We start from the raw sequence: 14598 nt of genomic DNA, 5'->3' as shown, positions 1-14598 counted from the left end.
GACCATGATGTAGCTGGCTGTATAACACTCTGCAGGGTAGCTGACATGGGGGCATCCTTATCACGTGCCCCAGCCACCGCAGCTGACGCTGGGTGATCATGGCCTCAATACTCCTGCAGTTGGTCTTTACAAGTATTTCAGTGTGAGGCACCCGCTCACGTCAGGTAATTCCCAGGATGCGCTGGAGGCAGCTTATGTGGAAGCGCGCCAAGGACTTGATGTGACGGCTGTAGGTTACCCAAGCTTCACAGCTATAAAGGAGGGTGGTCACGCAGATCGCTTGGTATATGGCGACCTTTGTGGAGGGACAAAGGCTCTTGTTCTGAAAGACTGTATGCTGAAGTCTCCCAAAGGCAGCTGATACCTGTTTAATGTGGCTCTAGATGTCGTTGTCAATGCCGCAATCCTCAGACAGACAGACAGACAGACAGACAGACACACACACACACACACACACACACACACACACCCAGATACACGTGCATGCACATACAATTGCAAGCAGGTGCATGTACATGAAACACACATTTATACACTGGCCCACATACACACTCAATGCATAGATATGCACATCCTGTATATACAACCCTTACAATCGCTGTTGGCCTGCAGTCAACATAGTTATGTCGTTGTTTGTGCAGAAACAACAAAGTGCAAGCTTTGATTTATTAAGAGTTATGTATTGAGTTTCCTAAGCTAGTTCCTTTGAAGAATGGTCAACATTCACAAGGGCACCACTGCATGCATGTTTCACACATGCAGCAGACACTTGCAAGCATTTATTTGTGCAAACATGAATACACATGCACGTGCAGACATAAATGCGCACGTGCACACACACGTACGCATGTCTACTGCCCTATTGTGATAGTATACCCCAATGGTCCTCAACAACTTTATGCCATTTGGAATTCTTGCTGGTAGGTAGTCAGCACTGAACATCTGGATAAAATTTTGGATGATGCCGGGGGTTTCAGAGGGAAATATCTAACAGGAACTAAGACTGGTCAATGGCAGCTGAGTGGGAATGATATGTCCTTGAAAGGGTTGGAGTAATCTGGGGTGAAGTTGGTGTTGATGGAGGTAGAGAGGTCTACATGGAGTAAAGAGAAAAATTGAAACATGTCCTCCACAGATACTGCCACTTCACCCTCGTTCACCCTCATTTTTCTTTTTATATGAAAGTGGGTGAAATGAATGTAGAAATAAAACTCATGAATATATATTTGGAAGGCAGGCTCAGCACACCTGAATGTACTGTACAGTATATCAAGGGAAGTTTAAAGAGCAACAGCCAGAGATGTAGCGACTTTCTTACTGTACTTAAGGCTGCTTTATTCATTATTATGAGTTACCTACCGTGTCTGCCATTCACTGATTTAGTATGGCTGTTTGTCTTTAAACAATCCAGCAGGAATCCTCTTTAAATCTGTTCTTAATTCCTGCAATTTTATATTTTATAGAAGATGTTAATGAAGAAAAACTGTGGGTCCAAAACAAGAGTTATCAAAATCAGAGTGAGTATGTGTCTGGTCAGAACTTACCGCCCCTTCTTCATATCTCTGTGATTTGCTGTAGGCCTGGTTTTCCCAGAATCAGATTCAGGTTCAGTGTCTCTGGCATATGTCGTGAAATTAGTTGTTTTGAGCAGCAATTCATTGCAATACATAATAATAAAACTATAAATTATAGTAAGAAATATATTACAAATTAAATTAAATAAGCAGGTAATAAGTAATTAAAAAGAAAACAAAAAATATTTAATAGTGATATATGTACATGGGTTCATTGTCCATTCAGAAATCTGATGGCAGAGGGGAAGAAGCTGTTGCTGAAAGGTTGAGGGTGAAATGGTCCTGTGTGTCCTCCTTGAGGTAGCAATGAGAAGAGGGCACATCCTGGGTGATGGGAGAATGTAATGATGGATGCCACCTTTTTGAAGCATCTCCTTCTGAAGATGCCCTCACTGCTGGGGAGCGTGGTGCCCATGATGGAGCTGGCTGAGTTTACAACTTTCTGCAGCTTTTTCCAATACCGTGCAGCATCCCCCTACGTATCAGATGGTGATGCAACCAGTTAGAATGCTCTCCATGGTACATCTGTAGAAGTTTGCGGGTCTTTGGTGACATACCCAGTCTCCTCAAACTCTTAATGAAATATAGCCACTGTTGCTCCTCCTTTGTGATTGCATCAATATGTTGAGTCCGGGAGAGATCTTCAGAGATGTTGACACCCAGGGACTTGAAACTGCTCACCCTTTCCATTGCTAACTGCTCAATGAGTACTGGTGTGTGTTTCCTGAACTTCCCCTCCCTGAAGTCCACAAATCAATACATTGGTCTTACTGACGTTGAGTACAAGGCTATTGTTGCGACACCACTGAACCAGTGAACTATCATACTCCTGTATGCTGATGAGTGGTGTTGGACTCAGAGCATATCTCTAGGCATTTTTGAGATGACCAGGAGTCCTTCACAATGCCGTCAATCATCTTAATTCTGAAGTTAATTTGCATTGATTCCCATTCAAAATAGAGGGAATGACAATTGGTGATTGCTTCAAGAGAATGACCTTTAGCAGGAATTGTGCCAGTGAGCCAGATGATGAATCATAGGGATTTCTGAGCAATGGATAGCAGATTATCAGAGTTTAAAGGAGCCGGCTCACAATAGTTCCTGCTAATAAGTTCCACCAGGAACTGAAAAACAAGATATTGGAGGAACTCAGAGGGTCAGGGGTCAGGCAGCTTCTGTGGAGGAATCGGACAGTCCCTGTTTCAGATCAAGACCTTTCATTTGGACAAAGATTCTTTACCTAAAGCATCAACTGTCCTACCATTCAATATGGTCTTGGCTCATCTAGTCTGGCCTCAACTTCTTTTATGCCAGTTCACCATCACCTTCAGCTGCTTGACCTTTCCAAAATTTATTCTACTTCCTCTTTAAATTCACTTAATGAATCAGCTTCCTCAACTCTCGGGGCTGGGAATAAACAGTTGATTCTCATTAGCATGGTGTATCTTTATCGCTTTTCTTCCATCTTCACTTCACATCTTTGTTCCATAGTCTCAGCTATTCCACTGTGAGATAATTAAGGACAAACAAAGTGCTGAAGGAACCGAGTGGGTCACGCAGTCATAGAAGGATACGGAGGGTCAGCTTTTCAGTCTCTGTGGCCTCAAGCTTGCAAGTACACACTCCAGTTTTGTGTGTTGCCACTTCTCATTACTGATGTTACTCACCTCATGAGCTGGATGTCCAGTGCACTGATCCGTCATTTACCCTACCTGAGGGGGGAGAGCTGTGTGGAACCTGTCGGAGACTTACAAAGGCAACTTCTGGGTTAATGACCTCAAATTCACCAGGCATGCTCGCAGCTTTGAACATCAATAACTGGCCAGATGGAGCATGATTTTTCAGCTTTGCATGAGTGAATAGTGTTTGATATCATCTTTCGTTTTAATCAGTATTTTCTTGAAGCTGCTCAACTTTCTTTGTGACTTGTGAATGCTCAAGCAGATTGGGCCTCTTGATAAGTCTTTTGAATGTTAAACTCCCTCAGTTCCTGACGTTTTATCTTTGCCATCCTGTATATTTTGTTTTTCTCTATGTCTCCTTGTCCAGTTCCCATGTTTTCAGTCTTTTTCTGTCTTGTCCCTCCTTTCTACCCTTTTCTTTTGCTCCCTCACACCCTCGGTATTGTATGTTCAGCTTTCTTTGCCTCTTGCCTGCTCTCTTGACTGTTTTCAGTGAGGCTATTTCATTGCAGTCCTCATGCTCTCTCCCCTCTCCCGTCACTGCATCTGGTGTATCTGACATAAACCCACACAGACACACACGTGCGCATAATTGTATACATGCAATTATACATTTGACCTTGGCTTCACTAGAAGAAGGATCAAGTCAACCAGCAGGGCTGTAGCTGAGGCAGCAGAGAAAGGATCAGCATGGGTGTGGACCAAGTATGTCCAGAGGGGCAGATAGTCAGACAGTGTATACATATCTTGCAAACCCTTCAGTAGTTGCATAGACCTGAAGAGCAGACTATCTGTTGGATGGAAGTGAGCAACAACTCTGATAGAGGCAGATTCCAAGTTTTTAAGCTCACCAGTGGGAGGTGGTGCTTTAGCACTGCTGGCCCACCACCACGAGGGAGTCTTGATCATAAGCGGGCCGAAACTCCTGAAGACAGTTGGCAGATCAACTGATGATCCCACTGGTGATAGCACAGGACAGTTAACATCTTAGTCCATGTGTATTTTTAACTCTATACATGCAAACATATGCACATGTGCCAATTCATGTACACATACACATACTTGTACAAGGAGATGTATATATATATATATATATATATATATATACACACACACACACACACACACACATTCTCATCTCTGAGCATTGATTTGTTTGAAATAGTAACTGTCAACATCCAGAGGTAGGAGGACATTTCACGAGTAAATCCCACATACACAAACAGGCATACAAACGCACGGCCACTCAGAAACACATGTGCACATGCAAAAACACAGACCTCTCCCCAAACGCTGATTTGTTTGAAGATCAGCTATCAATAGTGAAGTGGCAGAAGGACATTTTGCAAGGAAACATATACACATTCATACATATACAGAGTACTTACACTTGAACATACTCGCATAGACACAAACTCACATATAGAAAACATAGGTAGAAAACCTACAGCACAATACAGGCCCTTCAGCCCACAAAGCATATACATGTGAGATTTGCATGTTAGATTGTATTAGATTAATATCTGTCTTCAGCATAGGTTTTGATGTCACAAGATATAAAAACTAATGGAATTCCTACTTATCTGTTAAAGCTGTGGTTCTTATCAACCAGTGTTTAATTTGGGCATTTAACAGCCTGCGATATATGGAAGTTGCAAAAACAATCTACAGTATATTAGCTGCAACAACAACTATCTGCATTTGTTCAGATAGCAACCTGCAACATTAGTTGCAATAATAACCTGCGACGAGGCTGCGAAAAGGACCTATGGTGCACAAGATGCAGCAGCTGTCTGTGAAATATGAATAGTATTAACTACCAGCAATATGTGCCATCTGCTGTTCCAGGCTAGGTTCTGTTGAATGGTTATCATAGGATGCCGTCCTGTTGTGGTCTAGAGTCTCATTTGCACCTTATTCTCTGCAGCTTGTAGCTAAATGATCTTTGTCTTAAGTCACATTCTGGTTGGTCTAGAAATTCTCTTGGGGCCTGACGGATGCATGGGACTGTTGTTGCATTGTGTAGTAATGGATATTCAAATGGGGCACTCACAGCTGCAAGTTTCAGTGGCACCTAATAATGGTTGTAAACGTAACGGCCAGGACTGAAGATGATAGAGGTCTTTAGGAGGTGTTTAGACAGACTGACGAATATACACAGAATGGAGGGATATCAACCATGTACAGGCACATGGGGTTAGTTTAATTAGGCATCACAGTCAGCACAGATATTGTGGGCTGAAGGGCCTGTTCCTGTGCTGGACCATTTAATGTCCCACATTCTACACTGTACAAGGCAAGGTCTGGAGGGCTAACGACAGAGGGGGCAGAAGCTGTTGAGCACTTTGTGGCTTGAAGCGGAGCCCACAGTCAGGTCAGTGGACAGTAATGGAAGGGAGAGAAAAAGGGTTGGCGAGGTGGGAGGGAATGAGGTCGGGGTGTAGTACAGGAGGGGTCAGTGAGTGAAGTTGGTGTGTAGATGGGTCAGTGAGTGAATGTGGGGCTGGAGGAGGTCCAAGAGTGAGACAGAGGGTGGTTTGGGATGGATGAGCAACTGATCTAGAACGTGTTTTGCTAGTCTGCATTTAGAGAGACTGAGAGTAAAGCCTAATTTATACCTGTGCATTAACACGACACTGTAGTGACGCCGTAGGTACTGCGTTGCCGCGAACCCTACGCAGAGCCTACGCAGACCCCTACGCTGTAGCCTGACGCGCACTTCTCTCAAAATGTAACTGCGCGTCGCAGCAACGCAGACCGCAACAACTGTGATTGGTCCACTTGGTAGCATTGCATTTCCTTCTACGCTGCAATAGCTTCCCATTAGCCGACTGAAGGGCAGAGAAGGAACTCTGGCTGCAATGCTTTCCATAAAGCTTTACAGGCCTCCGAAATTATGGAGGACACATTTCACTTTTAAGAAAAAAGACGCTCGCTTTAAACTTGTTTACCCTGAGAAAGACTACCATGACCATGAAGCCTTGCGCAGGCAGGTGTGTGCGCATGCGTGACGTGCGCGAATTGCAGAGCGACGCAGACACACCAATGCACATGTATAAATGCTCACAACAGCGTTGCCCACTTGCGTAGGTTACGGCATCGAGTTGACGCACAAGTATAAATCAGCCTTAAGCAGGGAGGCACAAGAGACTGCAGATGCTGGAATCTAGAGCAACACACAAAAAGCTGAAAGAACTAGGATGTATAGCATTAACTATTACAGCACTAATGACCTGGGCTCAATTTCACCACTGCCTGTAAGGAGTTTGTACGTTCTTCCTGTGACCATGTGGGTTTCCTCCCTCACTCCAAAAATGTATGGGCTAGGTAAATTAATTGGTCACATGGGTGTGATTGGCTTTGCTGGGCTGCAGGAGCCTGTTACTATGCTGTATCTCTTTTAAAAAAAACTCATTGGGCCAGGCAGCATATAAGAAAGGAAATGGATAGTCAATATTTTGGGTCTAATCTCAACCGTTCAGGGATGGCCTAATTTTACCGTGGGAAGATTTTGTATGATTAATTTGATTGAAATTTTTGAGGGGGTGACTGAATGTATTGATGGGGGTGGTGTAGTTGATGTAGTCTATCTGGATTTCAGTGGGGCCATGGGGAGGGGAGGGCTGGTCTAAAAGGATAAAGCCCATGGGATCCAAGGCAAATTGGATCTGTAACTGGCTCGGTGATCGGGTGGGGATTGATGATGGTTGAAGGTAGTTTTTGTGTAGGAAGTTTTTGACCACACAGGTTACAGTGCTGGGATTCCTACTGTTCATTATATACGTTAATGGACACGAATGTAAGAGGTGTGCTTAGAAAGCTTGCAGGTGATAGAAAAAAACTGGGTGGTATTGTTGATATTAAGGACAGGACCATATTTTTTCTGTTGGTAAGAAGGGCTGAGAAATGGCAAATGGAATTTATGCCTGAAAAAAACTAAAGATCATGCATTTTAAATGGACTAACAAAGAATGAGTGTATATATATTATGGTGCTGGCGCGTGACCAAGTGCTTAGGGCGTCAGTCTAGTGATCTGAAGGTCGCTAGTTTGAGCCTCAGCTGAGGCAGCGTGTTGTGTCCTTGAGCAAGGCACTTAACCACACATTGCTTTGCGACAACACCGGTGCCAAGCTGTATCAGCCCTAGTGCCCTTCCCTTGGACAACATCGGTGGCGTGGAGAGGGGAGACTTGCAGCATGGGCAACTGCCGGGCTTCCATACAACCTTGCCCAGGCCTGCGCCCTGGAAACCTTCCAAGGCACAAATCCATGGTCTCATGAGACTAACGGATGCCCATAAATAAATATATATTATGACTCGTAAGGCCCTCGGGAGTCCTGAGAAATGGAGGGGTGTTTGTGTATACATCCAAGAATCCATAAAGACAACAGCACAGATAGATAAGGTGTTTAAGAAGTCATACTGGATGCTTACACTCATCAGCTTTGGCACAGAATATTTCAGCAGGAAGGTCATGGTGAGGCCACAGTGTGTGCAGTTCTGCTCAGCATGTTGTAGGAAGGGCACAATTGCATTGGAGAAGGTGCAGAGGGAATGTTTCAGCACTGAGGAGATCTTGCACGAAAAGGAACTTACATGCTGTTAAATGCCCTCCATAAGCCGGCCGGTGGCATAGTGGCATCCGCAGCGGACTTCGAAGCGAGTGGTGCCAGGTTTGAATCCGGCCGGCTCCTTGCACGCTTTCCATCCGTGCTGGGTTGAGTGTCGAGCTAGTAACTCGGCCTTGTAAAAAAACAGGCAAAGAATGCTAAAGAGACGGCAAGGTTGCCATCCAATGCGCCTGAAGACATGGAAAAGAACAACAAATGCCCTCCATTAAACCGTTTTGATTCATCCTATCACAGACATTCCCTTTGATCTGCATGTCTGTGCCTCAGTTTCCCTCCTACTGAAAACCAGCTTCTCTCTCTCTCTCTCTTCTTGCTTTCTCTTCTCTCTCTCTCTAGCCCATATCTGGCAGTGTTGAAGACCGTAAACATTGACCATTTCTCCTTCCACAGATGCTGTCTGACTAGCTGTGTGTACAGCATTCTCTGTTCCTGTTTCATATTGCTGCCAAGCTCCTCCAGCTCCTTTGTGTGTTTCTCCAGATTTCCAACATCTGCAGTCTCTCTTGTGTCACCCAGTGCGGAGAAATAGGGAGTGGCTGTGTAAATATTGACCAGGGCACCAGCAAAAGCACAACGGCTCTTTGGTGGAATCAATAGCTTGCGATCTCTTGTCCATACCGTGCCTGGCTCTTTGGGGGCTTTGATCTCATGTCTTTTCAAAGGACAGCAGCACCTATGGCAGCGCTGCCCTCCCTGGGACATGTTTGGGCCAACAGCCTGGCTATTATGCCGAGGTCCCAGCGGGGGAGGTTTTTAGTCCATAGAAGAGAGGTCAGACACATGACTCAGAGCTGAAGCTCCTGCAACACAAAGATTTAAAAGCAGCATTGACTTGATAAGGGAGGCGAGACACTCTGCCTGCTGAGGTGGAATTTCACCCTGTGCTCTCCCTCTGGCACAATAGGCCAGTAATCTAATCACCATGTGAACGCGCCTGAGATGGCTACCAACCAAACTAATTAACCTGTGCAATGCGTTAACATAAAAGCCCCATTAAATGGAAGGGCTGGCTTTCACTCCACTAATCGCGAAATTTGTTTTTGTTATGGCTCAGGGCCAAGGGCAAGGTTGTTTTAGTGAGGAGGACATACTTGGAGCTGTAACGGTGTTGGATGGTGGCCACTATTGGCTGGTGTTCAGTAGCCCAGGCCACTGTTAGGTGGTGTTCATTAGCTCAGGCCAAAAGGTTAGAGCCCATGGGATCCAAGGGCAGTTTTGCAAATTGGATCTAAAACTGGCTCTGTAAATGGTGGTGGTGGTGGTTGGAGGGGAAGGGGTGGTTGCAAATAATGGTGGCTGAAGGTTGTTTTAGTGTAGCAAGCCGGTGAGCAGTGGTAACACCTCAGGTTTCAGTGCTGAGATTCCTGTTGTTGTATACTTTAACGGTGGTGTGATTATGTTGCCCATGCCTCTGTCTGGTGTAAGTTTTATGAGGAAAAAGTAGAACAGGTTGGGTGAGGTTCTTTGGGAATTTGAGGAATCAGCGGAGATCTCATTGAAGTTTAACGGAAGGGGCTCCACAGGGTGAAAGTTGAGAGGATAGCTCTCCTTCTGGGTGGATCTAAAAACTAATAGAATGTGTGGCTCTTTTGAGATGAAGGAGAGGAGGGAGTTCTCCTCTGGCACTGGGAGGACTAAGGCATGTAATTCAGTCAAGACCAGCATAAGCTATACTTTTATCGTAACAGCAGTCAGTCATTGTAGAGAAGAAGCAGGAATGTGGGGCCCAGACCAAGACCAGATCGGTCACGATCTTATTAAATGATAGAGAACGTTTAAAGGCCTCATGGCTCCTTAATGATTTCAAAACAGGGGTTAATAGATTTTGAGGGATTAATGAACCTGGATGGAGCTAAATACAGACTGTCCATGAACTAAATGCTGGCAGAACAGGCTTATCACAGGAATTGTTGGGGAGTTGCCAGGAAATAAGTAAAGGCTTCCAGGGAGCAAGCTAGGAGTAAGTCTGTTTGTCAGTAGTCCAGAGAGGGTACAATTCCATGTCCATTGATAGACTCAATATGTACAAAGTGCACCCACGATAGCAACCAACCAGGCTGACAGATTGAAAGGGCTGGCATGTTCCGGTTAGACACTCGCATCTGGAGGGTCGCACTCGTGCAGAGGACACCTCCCCCTCCTGGACTGGATTCGTTGACATCAGGGCTTTCCTAAGGTGGATGAGTTGTGTAAGTGCAGGAGGTGGAGACTCCCCTCACTAACAGCAAGGCCTGAAACCCTGGCACTAAGATTGGATCGGCGATTCCTTAGGCTCATCCTCAGCTGCTTGGCTGTCAGCAGCTTAGTCACGTTCATACAGAATGTGGAGACAAGTCTGAGGGGGCAGGAGTGGCCTATGCCCGCTGCTACCTTCTTATTTTACTGTAGTAATTAGTCATTCATATGCTGCAAAGCAGTGGATTACGTTGAACTTAATTATGTGTGATGCAATACATCAGGTAGTGTTGTATCTCCCAGTGGAGATCCAGGGTTTGATATCCCAAATAAAGGATCAGAATGGTCAACAGTTTGAGCATGGTGTATTTAATGTGTTGAATTGTGTATGTTTCAATGCAAGGAGTATTGTAGGAGAGGAGAATAAATTTAAGATATGGATCAGCACGTGGAACTATGACATTGTAGCCATTGGTGAGACTTGGTTGGAGGAGGGGCAGGACTGGCTGCTGATTGTTCTGTGGTTCCATTGTTTTGGATGTGGTAGAGCAGGAGGAATTAAAGGGGAGGGGTGGCATTACTAGTCAGGGAAAATGTCACTGCAGTGCTCAGACTGGAGAGCTAGTCTACTGAGGCTATGTGGGTGGAAAGCAGGAATAAGAAAGGTATGACCATGTTAATGGCATTATTTTATAGACCACCTAACAGTCCGCAGGATTTAGAAGAGCAAATTTGTAGAGGGACCACAGACTGTTGCAAGAAACATGAAGTTGTTATAGTCGGTGATTTTAACTTTCCACCTATTGATTGGGACTCCCATTCTATAAAAGGGCTGTATGGGACAGAGTTTGTCAAACGTGTTCAGGAAAGTTTCCTTCATCGATGCATAAAAGTCGCAACATAGATGGAGTGCGATACTAGATCGCCTATTGGGCAATGAGACAGGGCAGGTGACAGAAATTTGTGTAGGGAAACACTTTACATTTAGTGATCATAATGCCATTAATTTCAGTATAATTCTGGAGAAGCATAGGCCTGGTCCATGGGTTGAGATTGTAAAATGAAGAAAGGCCAACTTTAATAGTTTCAGAAATGATCTGGCAAGTGCTGATTGGGACAGGTTGTTTGTTGGCAAACATGTTTGGTGAGCGGGAAGCTTTCTAAAGTGAAATTTTGAGAGTAACGTTTGTGTGTCTCTGTCCGAATAAAGGGTAAGCACAACAGATTAACCTTGGTTTTCAAGAGACATTGAGGCCCTGGTTTGGGAGGAAGGAACAAATTAGGTACTTGAGGGGTATAAGGAATGCAAGAGAACACTAGAGAAGGAAATTAGGAGGGCTAAAAGAAAGAATGAGGTTGCTCTAGCAGACAAAGTGAGGGAGAATCCTGAGGGCTTCAACGGATATATTAAAAGCAAAAGGACTGCAAGGGACAAAATTGGTCCTCTTGAAGATCAGATGGGAGATCTTAAATGGATGTTTTGCATCTGTATTTACTCGGAGATGAACACAGAGTCTATAGAAGTGAGGCAAAATGGCAGGGAGGTCATGGACTCTATACAGATCACAGAGGAGTAGATGTTTGCAGTCTGGAGGCATATTAGAGGGGATAAATCCCCTGAGATACACACAACAGCAGAATGAAGAGATCTTACTTACTTCCTGTTACGCACTGGCTTTTAGGGCAATGAAGGTCCTCCATCTCTGGTGGTGTTCAGGGCTTCCTTCATCCTGTCAGTAGCTTCCTCTCGGTTTCCACTACTGTCAGTCATGCAAGTCCCAGGTGGAGACTCAGGAATACCGTCACACTCATTCTGCCTGAATGAGGGGTGGGGTTATGATAGGGTAAGAGCCGAAGTGCGAGAAATAGAGGAGATGTGGGTGATAAACTGAAGGCCTCCACTGAAGGAACTCCCAAACATCTCATCTAACAATTTCCATTTACCTTTCATCTTTCATTTAGAGAAACTTCCCAAGGTGCTTTACTGAAGTGGCAACAAACAAGCATTGAATCTGATCCGTGGAGGGAGCCTAGAGGATGGGTGAGTAAAAGCTTGGTTATGGGGCTGGATTTTACAGTGGGAGATTATGTGTGAAGGTCAATTGATGTATGGAGACTGTGAGGAAAGCAGAAATGTTTGGAAGAGGGACAGTGACGGTTGGAGGAGTTATGGAGATAGAGAAGGAGGAGTTAGACCATAAAATGATAAGACATAGAAACAGAGTTAGGGCATTCAGCCCATTGAGTCTACTGTACCATTCCATCATGGCTGATTTATTATCCTTTTCAACCCCATCAACCTTCGCTATAAATTTACCCAATCACTTGGCTTCCAAACCCTATTTATGCAATGAATTCCATGGATTCTCCATCCTCTGGCTAAAGAAATTCCTCATCTCTGTTCTAAAGAGATGTCATTGTATTCTGAGGTTGTGGCCTCTAGTCCTAGACTCCTCCACTGTAGGAAACATCCTCTCCATATCCACTTTATCTAGGTCTTTCGATATTTTATAAGTTTTAGTAAGATCTCCCCTTATTCTTCTTAACTCCAATCAGTAGAGGCCTGGAGCCATTACACGTTCCTCATCCATTAACCCTTTCATTCCTGGGATCATTCTCGTGAACCCCTTCTGGCCCCTTCCCCATGCCAGCACATCATTTCTTTGATAACAAGCCCAAACTGCTCACAATAAGTGTGATCTGACCAATGTTTTATAAAGCCTCAGCTCTACATTTTTCTATTTATGTTCTAGTCCTCTCCAAATGAATTCTTATATTGATCCGCCTTCCTTGCAAGTTAACCTTCAGGGAATCCTGCACAAGGACCCCCAAGTCCTTTTGCACCGCTAATTTCTGAAACTTCTCCCTGTTTAGAAAATGGTCTATGCCTTTATTTCTTCTACCAAAGTGCATGACTATACACTTCCCCACACTGTATTCCATCTGCCACTCTTTTACCCATTCTCCTAATCTGTCTAAATCCTTCTGCAGGCTTCCTGCTTCCTCGCTACAATATCTGACTTCATGTTGAGTGCAAATTTGGCCACAAAGCCATTAATTCCATCATCCAAATCACTGACACATTACGTGAAAAGAAGAGGTCCCAACAACCGACACGTGCGGAAGACAAGTTGTCACCAGCAGCCAACCAGAAAGGCCCTTTAATTCCCACTCTTTGCCTCCTGACAGTCAGCCAATCTTCTATCCATGCTCGTTACCTTCCTGTCATACCATGGGCTTTAAACTGAAGAATAATGTAATGACTAATTGCTGAGAAATATTCGCAGACATTGGTGTGACATGTTCTATACAATTCTTTTACAATACTGTTACATTAGTAGATACATGCTCAGGTATATACATGTGTATGTGCGCATATGCGCACGCGCACACACACGCACAAGCTCAACTCTTCCTAGACTTGGTTGACACCCCTCTTTTTCATTCAGTGCCTCCTCTTCTCCCATTCTCTTTAGAGTCGCTGTCATGATTAGCTGTAGTATGTAAGTATCTGAGTCAAAAACACAATAGTGATTCTGTACACAACTGCTGGAGGCATATACAATGAAAGCTCAAAGGTTGTGAAAGATGCCATGATTCCAGTTGATGATGAGATCTGGTCTTCTGGATTACTTGGGGAGTCAGTCCTGTCGGTCATCATGTGCCAACAATGAAGTGATATCTGTGTGTGTAAATGTAGAATCTCACTTCCCATAACCGCGACTGAAGTACTGACTGTATATTTGTTTTGTTTTCCCCACACCTCTAGGCCGCCCACAGCCTGCACCTGGCATCACTGCTCCTGTACAGCCTGGCAACCTTTCCACTCCTTCAGCATCCTGACTCCCGTGAGCTGCCACCCCATGGATGAGCCACTCTTTTCCCACTGGAGAAGGCACTACAGGAACCTCAGGGAAGGCACAGTCATGGTGAAGATGGGGTCAGGATGAGGAGACAGCCCCATGGGGCAATCTTTTGTACTTCAGTGGACTGATGTATGACGAGGAGCCTGAGGCCTTGATGCAAGCTGTGACTCTACCACGTTGCTTGTCCATTGCTGGAGAATGTGATAAACACTGGGGCTAGAAATCACCCACTTGTATAAGGATTTAGTTAAATAAAGGACATTTTTCTATGTGAAGCTATTGGCAATTCAGTGAGTCAGTAACAGAGTGACGCAGACAAAGCCTCCTTGAGAAGGTGTAGAGTCAAGTGTCAGCCACGTTGCTTTGGTCAAGAGTCACATATCTTCTCAGTAAGTCCCTCGTGGACCTGTTTCCAGTGTTGTTCTGCAGGTTCTGAAGTGGCCAGTATGGGCTCAGAGAGCAGTGGGGTAGGTAGCACCTGATAGGATAAGAAGTCAGAAATGGGTGTGGGGAAGGGTCTGTGTGGTGGCCTGCTCCTTCCATCATTTAGGTTGGGTTTCTGTCTCTAACTGGAAGTCAGTTCCGCTGCCCTGAATGCTCCTTCTCCACTTTAAACTGTCATGGCTTATGTCACTATAAGTCGTGAAATTTGTTGTTTTATGGCAGCAG

The 14598-nt window shown here is 44.8% G+C and overlaps 1 protein-coding gene across 3 annotated transcripts in view; it reads left to right on the top strand.

Moving 5' to 3' along the window:
• Positions 1–14214, top strand: part of si:dkey-16j16.4 (uncharacterized) — a 97289-nt gene extending 83075 nt beyond the window's left edge. Inside the window, exons 4-6 of one of the 3 annotated variants that reach the window (XM_063072649.1) lie at positions 1464–1517; positions 12026–12104; positions 13833–14214. In XM_063072649.1, the coding sequence (XP_062928719.1) occupies positions 1464–1517; positions 12026–12073 (102 nt within the window). In that variant the 3' untranslated portion in view covers positions 12074–12104; positions 13833–14214. Of the gene's footprint in view, positions 1–1463; positions 1518–12025; positions 12105–13832 lie in introns of those variants that run through there. The other 2 variants (XM_063072665.1, XM_063072657.1) reach the window with 2 other exon arrangements.
• Positions 14215–14598: the final 384 nt, after the last annotated feature.

This window comes from Mobula hypostoma, chromosome 2 (assembly GCF_963921235.1).
Source record: "Mobula hypostoma chromosome 2, sMobHyp1.1, whole genome shotgun sequence".
In the NCBI taxonomy this organism is placed as follows: Eukaryota; Metazoa; Chordata; class Chondrichthyes; order Myliobatiformes; family Myliobatidae; genus Mobula; species Mobula hypostoma.
Note: the sequence above shows the minus strand (reverse complement) of the source record. Positions and strands in the feature narration are given on the sequence as shown.